At 45.2% G+C, this 12,909-nt stretch overlaps 1 protein-coding gene across 2 annotated transcripts in view; it reads left to right on the forward strand.

Moving 5' to 3' along the window:
- Positions 1–592: 592 nt before the first annotated feature.
- Positions 593–12,909, forward strand: part of DENND1B (DENN domain containing 1B) — a 144,629-nt gene continuing 132,312 nt past the window's right edge. For both annotated transcript variants that reach the window (XM_065743041.1, XM_065743033.1), the window contains exons 1-2: positions 593–798; positions 3,017–3,081. In XM_065743041.1, coding sequence (XP_065599113.1) covers positions 782–798; positions 3,017–3,081 — 82 coding nt within the window. In that variant the 5' untranslated portion in view covers positions 593–781. The remainder of the gene's footprint in view (positions 799–3,016; positions 3,082–12,909) is intronic.

A 12,909-nucleotide genomic window follows, 5' to 3' on the forward strand; every position in this document is an offset into this window, starting at 1 on the left:
CTCAGAGCATCACAGGCGAACGCGGCTTGGAACACGCTCAAGGAGAATGTTGTTATTTCTCCCTTTCCAAACTCACTGGGAGTTCTCGGGGTTACAAAGTTTTTCGTGTGTGTTTACAGGACCGTGCATTCGCTCCACCACTTCTTCCCACTGCATTACTTCTTCAACAGTTCCGGAGAGCGTTTAGAACTCGGTAAAAAGCAAAGCCAAACAGGTTAAATCACAATTAATGACCTTCAGCACGAAGAACTTAATTTTTCCTCCGAGCGGAGCAAATTCAAAGCGCCGGGAAAGGAAGGGAAGGAAGGGAGGGCAGCCGGGAGGGAGCGGAGCGCGACCCCGGGCTGCCCTCAGGGCGCCGCCGTCCGCCGGGACGCGCGTGGCCGTCACCCACGGGGGCACAGAGGCCGCGTTCCGGCGGGCGGCGGCTCCGCGCGGGGCTGCCCCGCGCACCTGCCCACGGCCGGGGCCGAGCCGCGCGCCGACACGGCCGCACGTCCGGCCGACCGCGGCTCCCCGTGCGGCCGCGGAGCTTCCTGGTTCCCAGAGGATGCCTGAGCCGCGGCAACAGGAACTGAGAGACGGGGGGGAGGAGGCGGTGCCGCCGCTCCGTGCAGTCGCGGCCCGAGCCGGGGGAGCGGAGCAGCCATGGGCCGCCGCCCGCCGCCGCGGCAGCGCTGAGCCGGCCCGGGCCGCAGGGAGAGGGCCCTCTCTTCCCCGCCGGGCGCGGGGCTTCTCCCTCGGGGGCGCCGGAGCGGCCGCCCGGGCCCGCGATGTGACCATGGACAGCAGGTTCAAGTGAGTGGGGGGCGGCGGCGGGTAGGCCTCGCGGGCCGCCGGGCGGGGGGGAGGAGGCGCGGGGAGCCCACCCGGCGGCGCGAGGGGGGCCGGGCGCGGCGCGGCCGCTGAGTGACAGCCGCGCGGGGCGGGAGGCGGCGGGGCCGGGAGCGGGGCCGCCCGCGGGACGCGATGGGAGCGGGGCGGCGCGGAGCCCCCGGCACTCGGCGGCTCGGGGGGAGGCGGCGGCGGCGGCCCCGAGCTCGCCCCGCCGCGGCTGCCGAGGGGAAGCGGCTCCGGGATGGGGGGCGGGTCGCGCCCTCGGGAGCCGCCCGCTGTAAGCGGCCGTGAAATGGTGGCGGCGTGCGGGCACAAAGGCCCCGCGCTGCCCGACATCGATCCGTTCTGCAGCTCCGGCCTTTGTGCCGGTACCGCGCTGCGGCAGGTGTGTGCGGCGGAGAGAAGCGGGAGGAAGCTGCCGTGCTGCTGCCCCGCACGCTGTACGGGAGCCTACCCCTCTCATAGCGGGAGCTCAGCGGCGTTACACGCGTATCTCTGAGCTGACAAAAATCTGGGTGCGGGAGGGGGTGATGAGTAGTAGCGGTATAGGAAACGGCAGTGTGATGATTCTCAGATTAACACATTTTTGACAGTTCTGAGCATAGTGGGATGTGAAGAGTAAACTTAGCAGCAGCATTGTGGGGAGGCTCAACTGCTGCGGTGTGAGATGGGGAGCATGGCTGCTGCTGCATCCCTCGGGTTGCACTTGGCAGGCGGTGCTGCCTTGCCTCCTGCACCTGGCGTGCTGTGGTGGGGTCACCTGGAAACAGGGAATGGGAAAATGACATAAGCTTGGGTAACATCGTTGGGAAGCATCACTTCTCTTAAAGGAAGGGTCTTACGGCTGCTTTTCTAGACAGCCAGGCCTCATCAGTTCCATCCAAAACCTGCACAGACAAGAGCTGGCTGTACTATGGGGGTACCAGTAAGATCCTGGGCTAGGGTTTCTGTCAGATTCTTGGGAATCTGTTCTGCCTGCAGGACTTTCCCAAATAAATACTTTAAAATAAGGCATAAGGAATGACTGTGGTATAGATAGGTTATGTCTAGCCTAGACTGGACTAGACTAAACTAGACTCTGAATGTATCCTAGTTGATGATGGTGCTGAGGTCAGTAAAAGCATGGCCTGGATCCATTAATTTGTGACAGCTGAGGTTTTCCCCTGCTCAGCTCCTGGATTTCACTCAGCACTCCCTTTAAAGAAACAACAGGGTTGTTGTTCACCACGCCCTTTGCTTTAAGTTCCAGGAGAAACCTGGGGCCAAATCCTAGATTTTTCACCTACCTGCAACCCTAGCTGACTTCAGTGGGGTATTACTCACGGAGGGAGTTAAGTGTGAGCCTTTTATGTGGTTAAATAGCTAATTGATATGGGTGCGGTTATACCGCTTGCTTTTAATATAAATAGCAGCGTGCTTGGTATGCAGAGAGCTCAGCGGTACGGCAGTGACAGTTTGAGCTATGCCAGTAAATGCTTGGTTTGGGATTAGGTTGGGCGTTCCTTGCAATTAGCGCTGCATTTGTTACTGTCAGGTGTGTGCAGCTGAAAGGCACCGGTGGGCTGGGTTGGGGCTGGGGTGGGTCCAGTGCTGGTTGCTGCAGCAGTGCTTCCTCGCTCCTTGAATCGTGCCTGCGACTCAATCTGTAAAGCTGGGGCTGATGGTGGGGTCAGTGTCGTGTGGAAAAGGAAGCTGGGGGAGTCAGCCTTGTGATGGTGATCAGGTGCATTAAAGACTGCAGTAAAATAAATGTGTGTGAAATAGAAGTGCTTACTAGGTAGAAACGAAAGGTAACTTTAGGAGAGGCTGCCTGGAATCTGTTAATCTTTCAAACTGATCAATTGATAAGGATTTTAGGAGCACTTTTTTTTTCCATTAATTGTTAAACGTGGTATGGTGGATACTCCAGAAAACTATCTTGATGTATAAGGCAGTGCGTGCATCGGTTAGACGAGCTAAATAGTGCACTTATCTGCCTTACTGTTTTATTTGAGGCTGTACGTGGAAGTGTGACTTCTCGTTTCTAAGGAGGAACCAGTGTGATTTCTAATTTTATTCTAGTGGACTTTTAATTTATTTTAATATATTCTGGGTGAACAGAATAGAAAGGATGTAACACTGTAGAAAATGTTTTATGCTGCCTGAAGCATCTGTATGATTAATTGTTTGCTTCTTCTAGGGAAAATCCAGAACGTACCTTTGATTTGGTACTGAAGGTGAAATGCCAAGCATCTGAAAATGAAGGTAATAACATGCTGTGTTTGCCAGTAGCATAGAAATGAGAGGTGGAAAAAGCTTGCTTATATTGTTCTCTATTTTTATTTAATATTTTGAATAGCTTTTGTGTTTGGATTACCTTAGAGAATGACTGTGATTGCTTTATCATTATTTCTTTAATCTGCTAATGTGTTAATTCATAATTGTTGGTTTTTTTATTGTTGTACTTTCCCTTTTGGTTGTAAAATATTTTTGTTCTGAGAGAGTAACTTGCAAAACTTAGGCTTGAAGTGGAGCTGCTACAGTTATTAAGAAAATGTTGATTTTATGTAAGATATCATTTCATCAGAACGATTGACCTCTGCCTGTCAGTGGGCTCTTCATTTGATCAGTGCCACACTGGGAAGAAAGTTCTCTGCTGGACAACAGGAAGAAACCATTTTTGTAGCTTGTGTTTGGCAGATGCTTTGGCATGATACGTGACGTAAGCAGCAGTGAACACTGACGTGTGCTCATGTTAGCCACTGGTTTTGCATCTCTGCAGGTGTGCAGTGTAGAGCTCTCCTACTGTGGGAGTTATCCAAGAGAGGCTTTTCACATCTCCCGTAAAGATGTTGCTAGTGCTGAATTTAAAATGACCTCTATAACTTGCTTTGGGGAACTCTTCATGTTGTCATCCAAGGTTGTTGGCCTTTGAGAAACACAGGGAGAGAAGTCTTGTTGGGGTCATGCTGTAGTCCTGTTAGCCCGTGACAGTTGTGTCTTAATCACAGCTGTAAGTACAATCAATTACAATTTCAAATTGAGTGTATTTCTTATCCTGCTGTGCTAATGGATGCTATTTCCTGAGTTACTGTGCTGAGTTAGAAGCTGACAGAAGCCCTTATAGATGTACATAACCCCAAACTAGCTTTTTTTTTTTCATTCCCTTAAGCCAACATTAGTGATGTAAAGACCTGCCTAACATGTCTATAAAGAACATTTCTGTTGAAGCTAAACAATTGGGGCTATTTAGGTCTTTTCCTGGCAGTCCCAAGAGCCTTTTCTGTACCTGCTGTATTGTATGCTATCCATTATTGATGTCTCAAGTTTCTCCACTCTTTCTTTCATTTTCTTTTCCTCATAACACTGTTCTCTTTCAGTTGTAGGATAATGTCTTCATCCTGCTGCAACCCTTGGTTATTTTCACTTTTTTGTATCCAGCAATGTCCTTGCACTTACTGCCCGCCTTTCTGATTTGCTGTTGGTACAGTCATGATTTGGGGAATCATGCTGGCTTCCCTAGCTCAGGTCATTGCTGTGTTGTGTTTTGTTACATGATGTACACCTTCTTATGCTTGCTCCCTCGTACAATTTTTACCTTGGTAAAATCATAGATGCAGACTCTGAGAGCAACCTCACACCCCGGGTAACATTGCTCCTTTCGGAGTGCCTTTAGCTGACACCCATCCTTGGAGACTCACCTTAGGCCCAGCCACTCCCTGCAGATTTTATTCAACTTCTCTTTTGTCTTTTTCCTCCTGAGAGCCAATAACCCTCTGCCTCGACCACTGAAAGGAACTGCCTTGTGTTACCTGCGAGCTCTGAGCTGGGTTGTTTCTCCTGCCTACCCAGGCAGGCATGTTGTTCTGGTTGTGAGCTGCACTCTGGAACAACTGGCTGTGAGCTGGGGTAGCACAGGGCCACCTTTGTGGCTGTGCTGTGGGTGCTTCCTCTCCTACTCCATCTCTGGCAGCTATCCTCTCAGCCCTGCTGGTCCCTCATGGTGGGTGGACCATGAGGAGGGATGCCAATGGCATCTGAGTCTGTGTCATGTATCTAGAGAGAGGTTCATAGGGGTGGGTTTCAGCAGCCTGGAGGTTGTATAGGTTCTTGTAAGAGTCCTCTGATGAGGAGCTCTGTGCGGTTTCCTTTTGCCAGCCAGATTGTGCTGGTGGAATGTTCTGGTTATCATCCTCCTGTACCTGGTGAGCCACACAGGATTCTTCTTAATTTCTTTCATTTTATATCTAATTCAGATAATAAACTTCCCAGTGAAGGCCTGGCATTCTGTTTACACATGGTAGTGCACGCGCAGTAGTGCATCAAATTAATATATCCAAACATTAAAGCTACTGAAGGGAAAAGCATAAGAGTGCAAGTGCATTGTCTGTGCTGCCCCTTTGGAAACAGAGCACAGGGCTCGGTCATGCCAAACAGAGAGCTTTCAGGGCTGGTTTATTATAAGGCCTAACAAATTTGACAGTTACACTGTATTGTAGGTCTTGCCTTTAAATAGATTTTCATGCTAGGATAATCTTTTGAATATATCATACTTGAAGATGTGATCCAGTCACCTGTTTCTTTGCTCGAGCCTTTCTTTCTTATGAAAGAGATTTGTGTTTAAATAGGGGCTTTCTCCCTCGCATCCCATCTGCTCTTGTGCTTGATCCTGGAGCTATGTCAGGGCTGAATTTGCGACATCACTGTCATCAGTGTTGCCGTGGAAATATCACAGCCACAAAATGATGATCTCCCCACATGAGTGAGCAGCAGGAGAAGCCGACTTAGCGGAGGGGAAGACCTCAGCGTGACCTGTGTATCTTTGAGCCTTTTCTGTTCAAGCTTTGCTGTAATATGCATTCTCCTGAATATTAATTTCCCTTTGCCAGTCTCTAACCATTCTAACGAATAGAACTGGAAGTAGCTCTCCTGACTGTGTAGCTGTTAATAAGATAATGTTTTTATTAGCATGCTATATGCCTGTGTTAATTTGACAGGAGGAAAGATTTTGCAGTTAAAATTAGTATGCTCTTTGGAAGAGTAATTTCAGGTAACTTCTTAATTAAAGCAGAGCTCTTGAAGGATGTTAATATTTCTGGATCTGATAATATCTCAGGGCTCTTCTGGCTCTAGAGGATCACGAGTACGTGAAATGTAGCAGGCTTTATTTTTGTTATGAAATTTGATCTTAAATCATTCCACTGATGATTTACAGCACTTTCTACTTGGTGGAGACAGTTGAGAGCTTGCATGTAGGTTAATATAAATATATCACTCCACACATGGTAGGTAGCTCCTCATTGGCTATAGGCCTAATGGTGCTAGTGTGCCATTAGTTACAGCTGGACCTATTGTTAGTATTTAGGTTGCATGTCTGTTTTCTGCCACGGAAGAATTGCTTAGTTGAGAATATATTTCTCAATACTGTGTTATTGACTGAGTGGATGATGCTTTGGGGCTGCTCTCTCTTGCTCTGTCTTTTCAAACTGTGGGGGAGCACAGTAATATTGCTTGATTTACATGACTTTACTACTTCTAAGCTCTTCTTATTTGTGGAGCTGGAAATGGAGAGGGATTCTTAAATGCACTCCTGTAACTGAGGGCTCCATTGAGCTGGTAGCATGAGTTCTGACGTTGTTGCTGCTGTTGATAACCTTTGTTCTTTGCTTGGATTACAGTAAAAATATCTGTTTATTAGAAGAGCTTAGGCTTTCTACTAGCACAGAGCAGAAGATGGTTCCCTTACGGCTCAGGAGATGTTGCTTACTCCATTTTCACTTTTGCTATTACTCCACTTCTAAGAATCTTCAAAGTTGCATTTCGGCTTAATGTTGAAGCATGTATTCCAAAGGGGGAAAATAAGACTTTGGGAAAGTCACATTGTAGCTGATGTCAAAACTGCCAATCCTCTGCAGCCAGGCCAAAGTTGTAATCCTCAATTCATGGCATGTCGAAACATAGTAACTGAGCAGCGTGGCTGCTGCTTCTCTGGGAAATCCACGAGGGAGCTCAGGTAGAGCTTAGGAGCGAGCTGACCTCTGCTCACCATCATTTGCTGTGTGACCAAGAGGTGAGTGCCCAGCTGCACTAACAGCCCTCTGCTTCAGCTGCGGATCTGGCTGGCAGTGTCGGCAGCACCGTGAAGCAGAAGGTCTGGCATTGTCTCGCAGGCACCTGCAAGTTTTTGTTAATTCTTTCCTATGCTTTTCTTTGGGGATCAACAGGCCAAATAACAGCAAAAATATGTGTTCTAACGTCAGCAGTTGGCCTTCTGCGTTAAGCTGTCACTGACAGAACCGAAGGACTGCTTGGAAGCAGGTATTATAGCAATATGATGCTGTTTTAAAGATTAGCACTGCTGCCTAGGCTGGGGTAAAAAGTTACGTGATCTTTGCTCCTTGGGCTGAATGGTACTTTCTAGAAATTGGAAATAATGCACTCTTAGTCTTCTTGAGTGTGTAGCCTTGTGTTAAGGCTGTTGGTCCAGGATGGCATGGCAGCTGCATGTAAAGCAGGACTGTTCTGTCACTGCCCTGTCTCTTGGAAGTGTTTTACTGCCCCTGAGCTAACCAAAGCAGCCTGCAGCTTCTTTTCCTCTTTTATCATTATAGTTTTAATACACATCCTTCCATAGTGAGAATTAAACAATTTCTGGGAAACCAGTGTTTCTGAGTTCTGAACATGGGGTGTGCCCACAGGAATGACTCCAGTGTAATCTTTTGGAGTATTGTATATTCATACATATGTAAACATATAAATGTGTATGCATTTGTACAACAGAACTTTGGGTTTTGGTTAAATATATAAAGAAAAAGTTGATAATATAACTCATTTTATAAACTGTTTTGTCTATTGATTTCTTTGAAGCTGAGTTTCAGAAGCCCAACACAGGCAATGCAAGTAGAGCAGCTAGAAGTAGAAAGGTGCCTCTGTGCAGCAGCTGCTGTACGCAGAAGGTCTTCTGCATTTTTGTCCACAGCTTCCCAAGAAGGAGTGACTCAAACTGGTTTCAGTTTGTGTGGTTAAGAGCACAGTTTGCTGCACCACTTTCTTCATTTATAGCACGTACACAAAGCAGCAGGAAGAATTCTGGGCTTGACAAGGCTCTACTGTGAATGTGCTGTTAGGTTCAGAGAATTAAAGCACTGAAAGTCTCGGTCTGAGTCCAGGACTCTTTAGACCTCACTGAAGCTGTTCAAGTTTTATTTGAAAACCCCTTAGAAGCAGCAGTCTGTTTTCTGTTAACGGAAGGAATATCTGAACAAGGTTTGAGATTTGATCGCTTCACTGCTACTTCCTCTTTAAATGCTGCAGTGCCTCCTATACCCCTAGCACTAGATGCATCATTTTTGGAGAAGGTGCTTTAATAGTTAGTGCTGAATTGCATGAATAACTCCTGCAACTTGCCTTGCTTCTACCAGGATGACAATAAATGTTATTGGTGCAAGACTTTTATGTTCTTTATCTTTAAAAGTTGCTTCTTACTGCTGAGTTTTCAAGGAAAAGCAATGGAAATTGGTTTAATTCTATACTGGTAGAGTTAAGAACTGTATGAATAAAGTCCAGTAACTTGACCAGGAGCACCAACTTCATTGTATGGGGTTTGGTTATTATTTGTAAGGCTCTAATAAGATAGGTGGTTCCAGGAAGGTCCCAACTCTGGAAAAACACTTCATGTGTTTGGCAGTTCTGTTCATAGGTAACCTGTCTTGCTTTGATAGAATTTTCATTAAGTGCCTTCCAAAAGTGATTGCAGTGTTGTGGTGGAGCAAGCACTGTTTTTTTTTTTTTTTCCAGTAATTGTTTTCTTCACTGTAGAGAGGTGTTTATTAACCACAAACACTGCGAGCCTGTGGGTGTAACATTCTGATCAGATAACTCTTTTCCTCTGCTGTATTTTTTTTTTCAGAGCATCACTTGAGTCAGATTAGAAAGATAATTCAGTGTAATGCATGAAGCCTGCAGTCTTTTTTTTTTTTTTAAGACTAACTGAAATATAATATAATATAAAAATCTAATGTAATCTTTCTCTATTGCCAACCTTTTTCACTGCTTTGGCTTACCAAAAGTTAGGTCTCTAATATTTTCAAGTATGTAATGCTTTTCAGGTGACTGTGGAGAGTAAATGTACATTGCTGTGAACTGGATAAACTTTCTTCCAAGTCTTGTATTTATTTATAGACTTCCAAATATTTCATACCACACCGGAGTTCATTTTACGCTGATACACAGTTGAAGATGCTTTTCCAGCATGGACTGTCCGATGATAGTACTAAATGCAGCTTTTGTATATAAAAACTAAGGGCTCCCTTTCTATGCTCCTTAGCCATTTCATTAAATGTCAACATCCCAGCAACCCTCTGAACCTCATGTGTTATCTTTTTGGGTTAGTGCCACTTCCTTGTAATGCTTTCTTATTTTGCCTGTTGAAATTCTCCAGTGTTGATGTCCAGGAGGTTTGGGAGAGGGCTGGATCTGCTTTCTCCACTGGACTACTGACTGTCCAGAGTGTTGCTCAGTCTATCATTTAGCGTGATGCTTGTGTTTTGAGACCAAATGCACTTGTAATGCACTGGTTTTGTCTGTGTTAACAAAACCGAAGCCTGAGTGTGGCTCAAGCTCTCATGTACAAGCACGGAATGTACCTGTAAAAGTTTAATAACTGACAATCTTCTGTATAATTTAAAGCTCCGCACTTGTGTCTAAATAAGTGTATCTCTTAGACTCAAATTTCTTCCTTTTACTGTGAAGGTTCTTCAGAGTATGCGCAGTGTCTTCCTGAATGCTTGGACTGTCACTAGCAAAGAGTGGGTGTTTTATAAGCAAAAGCGATTAAGTCAACTTTGGTATTGCATCCATGGTGAAGATGGGTGTTGTGACATCTTTTCTCCTTTTATTCCTCAGACACTGAGAAAAGGAGGGTTAGTTATTCTAACTCTTGGCTTCTCCTCACAGAAGCAAAAGCATGGAGGAAGCTCAATGCTTTTCTATGCTTTATTTCCTATAGATTTTTTTTTTTTGCCGACCTAAAGAGATTCTTGGATGTGTGCGTAATGTGGAGGTGGGTGCAGATATGGGTGTGTGGGTGGGGGAATGGTGAGCGTGGCAGCAGGTCAGGGACGTGCTCCTCCTGCCTTCCTGTGTGCCTTACAAGGAGAGGAGCCCTTGGAGTGGGTGAGTGGGCCAGGGGTGCAGGGCAGCATGGAGGGAGCCAGCAGCCCCAGCTGCAGCAGCATGGGGCATGCAGAGCCTGCTGACTGCCCTGCAGGCCTCTGCCTGGCTGTGCTGTTGTGCGACGTGATGCTGTGCACTGCTTCCAGCAGTGTGGTGTGCTTTGGGGCAGTAGAACTGGAAGGCCAAAATCTGAGGAGTTAACTAATACAGATACTAGTCTGCTGTAAGAACTTTGTATAAAATTCAGTAGAATTGACATATTAGCATTGAAAGTAAACACGAGCCCCAAATGACAAATCGTATTATGCAGTGTAGTCCATCAGTGTAAAAGCTGAAACTCCTCTGCATTTTTCAATTTTGATTTTTGTTTCATTTCAGTGCTTAACTACTTGAGACGGCTGCCTGGGGGGCAGTTTGCAGGCTTTCAGACTGCCTGCATTCACAAGTGTTAAGAGTTCACAAATATTTCTGGGCTCATGTCAGCATGCTTCTGCCCTCCCACACACTGAGCTGAGCAGTCCTGCTTGCACCAAAGTTTGTCGTTTTTTGAGAAGTTATGGTCTGCTGATAGCTGTCCTTGTACAGAGTTAAATGGCTTGTCTTCTGCATGTGGGGGATTTGAAATCTATCTGAAAGGCTTTGTAAACTGGTTAAGCTTTAAGGTTTGTAATGCTTTTTGCAAGGCTGTACGACACATCTCTCTAGCACTGACTTGACAAGGCTGAAGTGTGGGGTTTCTGTTCTGATTCACAGCTGTATTCTTTTTAGTTCTTTTTCCTCTCCCACTTGTAACGCTTGCAGGGGATGCAGTACACACATGCTCATCTTATAGCTTGGAATAGATCATTCTAATTGTACATACAGTAAGTAAGTGCTAGTTTTATTCTTTAAGATAATTCTATGTAGTAAGGCAGTTTATGCATAGCACCTCATTTCAATCCATGTGTTAATGAACTTTATTTTTTATAGTAGTCTGCCTTGTGATAACTCCAGGATCTGGGTAAAAGCATAATATTTACTGGCATGTACTTGAAATGGAAGATTCGGAGTGACAGGAAATATTAAAATCCTGTAAACAGAAACTTATATCTGCTTATATTCTGCGTATTTTGGAGCTGTAGTTCAGCATTTGGAACTAAGTAACTTGTGTAGGTGAAAGCTTTTTATTTCTTATGGTTCTGGTTTAGGAGAAAAGATTAAAAGTTGATGCTGAACTTCATGTGTAAGGAGAAGAGAAAAAGTGGAAGTGGTGATGGGCTGGCACAAAGGTCTGAATGAGATTTGGGGTGTGTTGTTGGGCTTCCTGAGCTGGGGAAGACAAGGCAGCGCCTCGGTCACACTGTCTTCCTCTGCAGGGCTTGTAGTCCTCATGTGAATGGCACTTGCAGAACACCCTTGGATGACATTTGTTGCAGTTTGAACACAGATCTGATTTCTTTTCAAATTTGGGTGGGTGGGTATTCAGATGTAGATAATAATCTGGATCGAAGTGCAGGTTTGTGTCTGAAAAGTGTGTTGGTTTCTGTGTTTACTTCAGATGTATTTTACAAACTTGCAAGGTTAATGTCAAGTTTTAATCATGATAGAGGAATAATCATCATAGATAAAGTACTGTTCTGTAGAAGTAATCATTCACCGTTGCATTTTCCCTTAAATTCAGAAGGGGAAAGAGTGACACAGAGTGATTAATTCTGCTTGCATTCTAATAGTGAGAAATTCTTATTTATCTGACTTCAGATGCTGATCACATCAAGGATTTATTTCTTGTGCCAATTGAATCTGTGTGTGAACACACACCCAACAGCTGGAGCAGCTGAGCAGGAAGCTGCTCATGTGTGTTGGGGAAGCAGGAGCTGCTGGGATTTTTAGGCTATCCAATGACTGTTGTTTCATCTCTCAGTGTTCATTCAAAGTGGTTGAGTTTGTTTGTTTGTTTGTTTAAAATAAGTGTGTTACCAGATCTAGAGGAAAAAATAACCCCCCTGAGATGCTGCTACTGCCTCCTGCCAGCTTCTCTTGGTGTGCTTCTGTGATTGCTTTTGGACTTGTGCTTGCTTCAGAGTGCTGGAGTTGTCTCTGGGTTATGCTGAACTCCTGTCTATGATTTGAGGAAATTGATTCAGTAACGTAGCTGGAGCCTTCCAGTTTTCTGTTCATAAAGTTTGTGGTGATTTTAAGGTATTAGATTTGGACATAGACCATATTTTTGTGCTGCATATACAAGATCCTTTCTAGAAGTGCTGGATTGGTATCATGCAGTAACTTATGGGACTGAAAACAGTTAATGCTATCGTGACATAATATAGGATGTTCTGGAAAAACTTTGTCCAGGAAAGAGTTCATCTTCTAGGTGTGTTTTCCCCACTGAGGACTCTGCCTGACAAAAAGGGACTTTCTTTCCCTAAGACAGGTGAATCATTTGCTACTTCAGCTGAACTGAATGAGCTTTTTGTCATGTCACTGGTAGCTGTGAAGAACAAGTGCTTGTGTGCCAGGGCAGATAAAACTTAATTGGTAAGGTGCTGACTATTCAGTTGCTAATTCAATTAAGCACTTTTAATTGGTGTATCTGAGTAAATCCATTTTAGTCTGGGAATGGGCCTGCCTCGTGAGATGGAGGTACATACTCACGTTTGATTCTGTGTGCTGTGTGGGGTCAGAGCCCTGCAGCACCTTGCAAGGGCTGCCCTAATGTTGCTGATGTGTCAGCTAGGGAGAAAAGTCAGCTCAAGTAACACATGTAACTAGTAAGGAAGCTACTGGAAAGGAGAATTGCCTTTCTTCTCCTCGGTACAATATGCTGTATTTTATAGAAAATAATTTGCAATGTGTTTGCTTGAATTCTGGTTATTGTGATAGAAATCTATGGAGCTAAAAAATTCTATGGAAACAATAGAAATTAAAAAATATATTAAAAAC

The sequence above is a fragment of the Cyrtonyx montezumae genome, unplaced genomic scaffold, assembly GCF_038088225.1.
Source record: "Cyrtonyx montezumae isolate F1298 unplaced genomic scaffold, pur_monq_1.0 scaffold_1, whole genome shotgun sequence".
Classification (NCBI taxonomy): domain Eukaryota; kingdom Metazoa; phylum Chordata; class Aves; order Galliformes; family Odontophoridae; genus Cyrtonyx; species Cyrtonyx montezumae.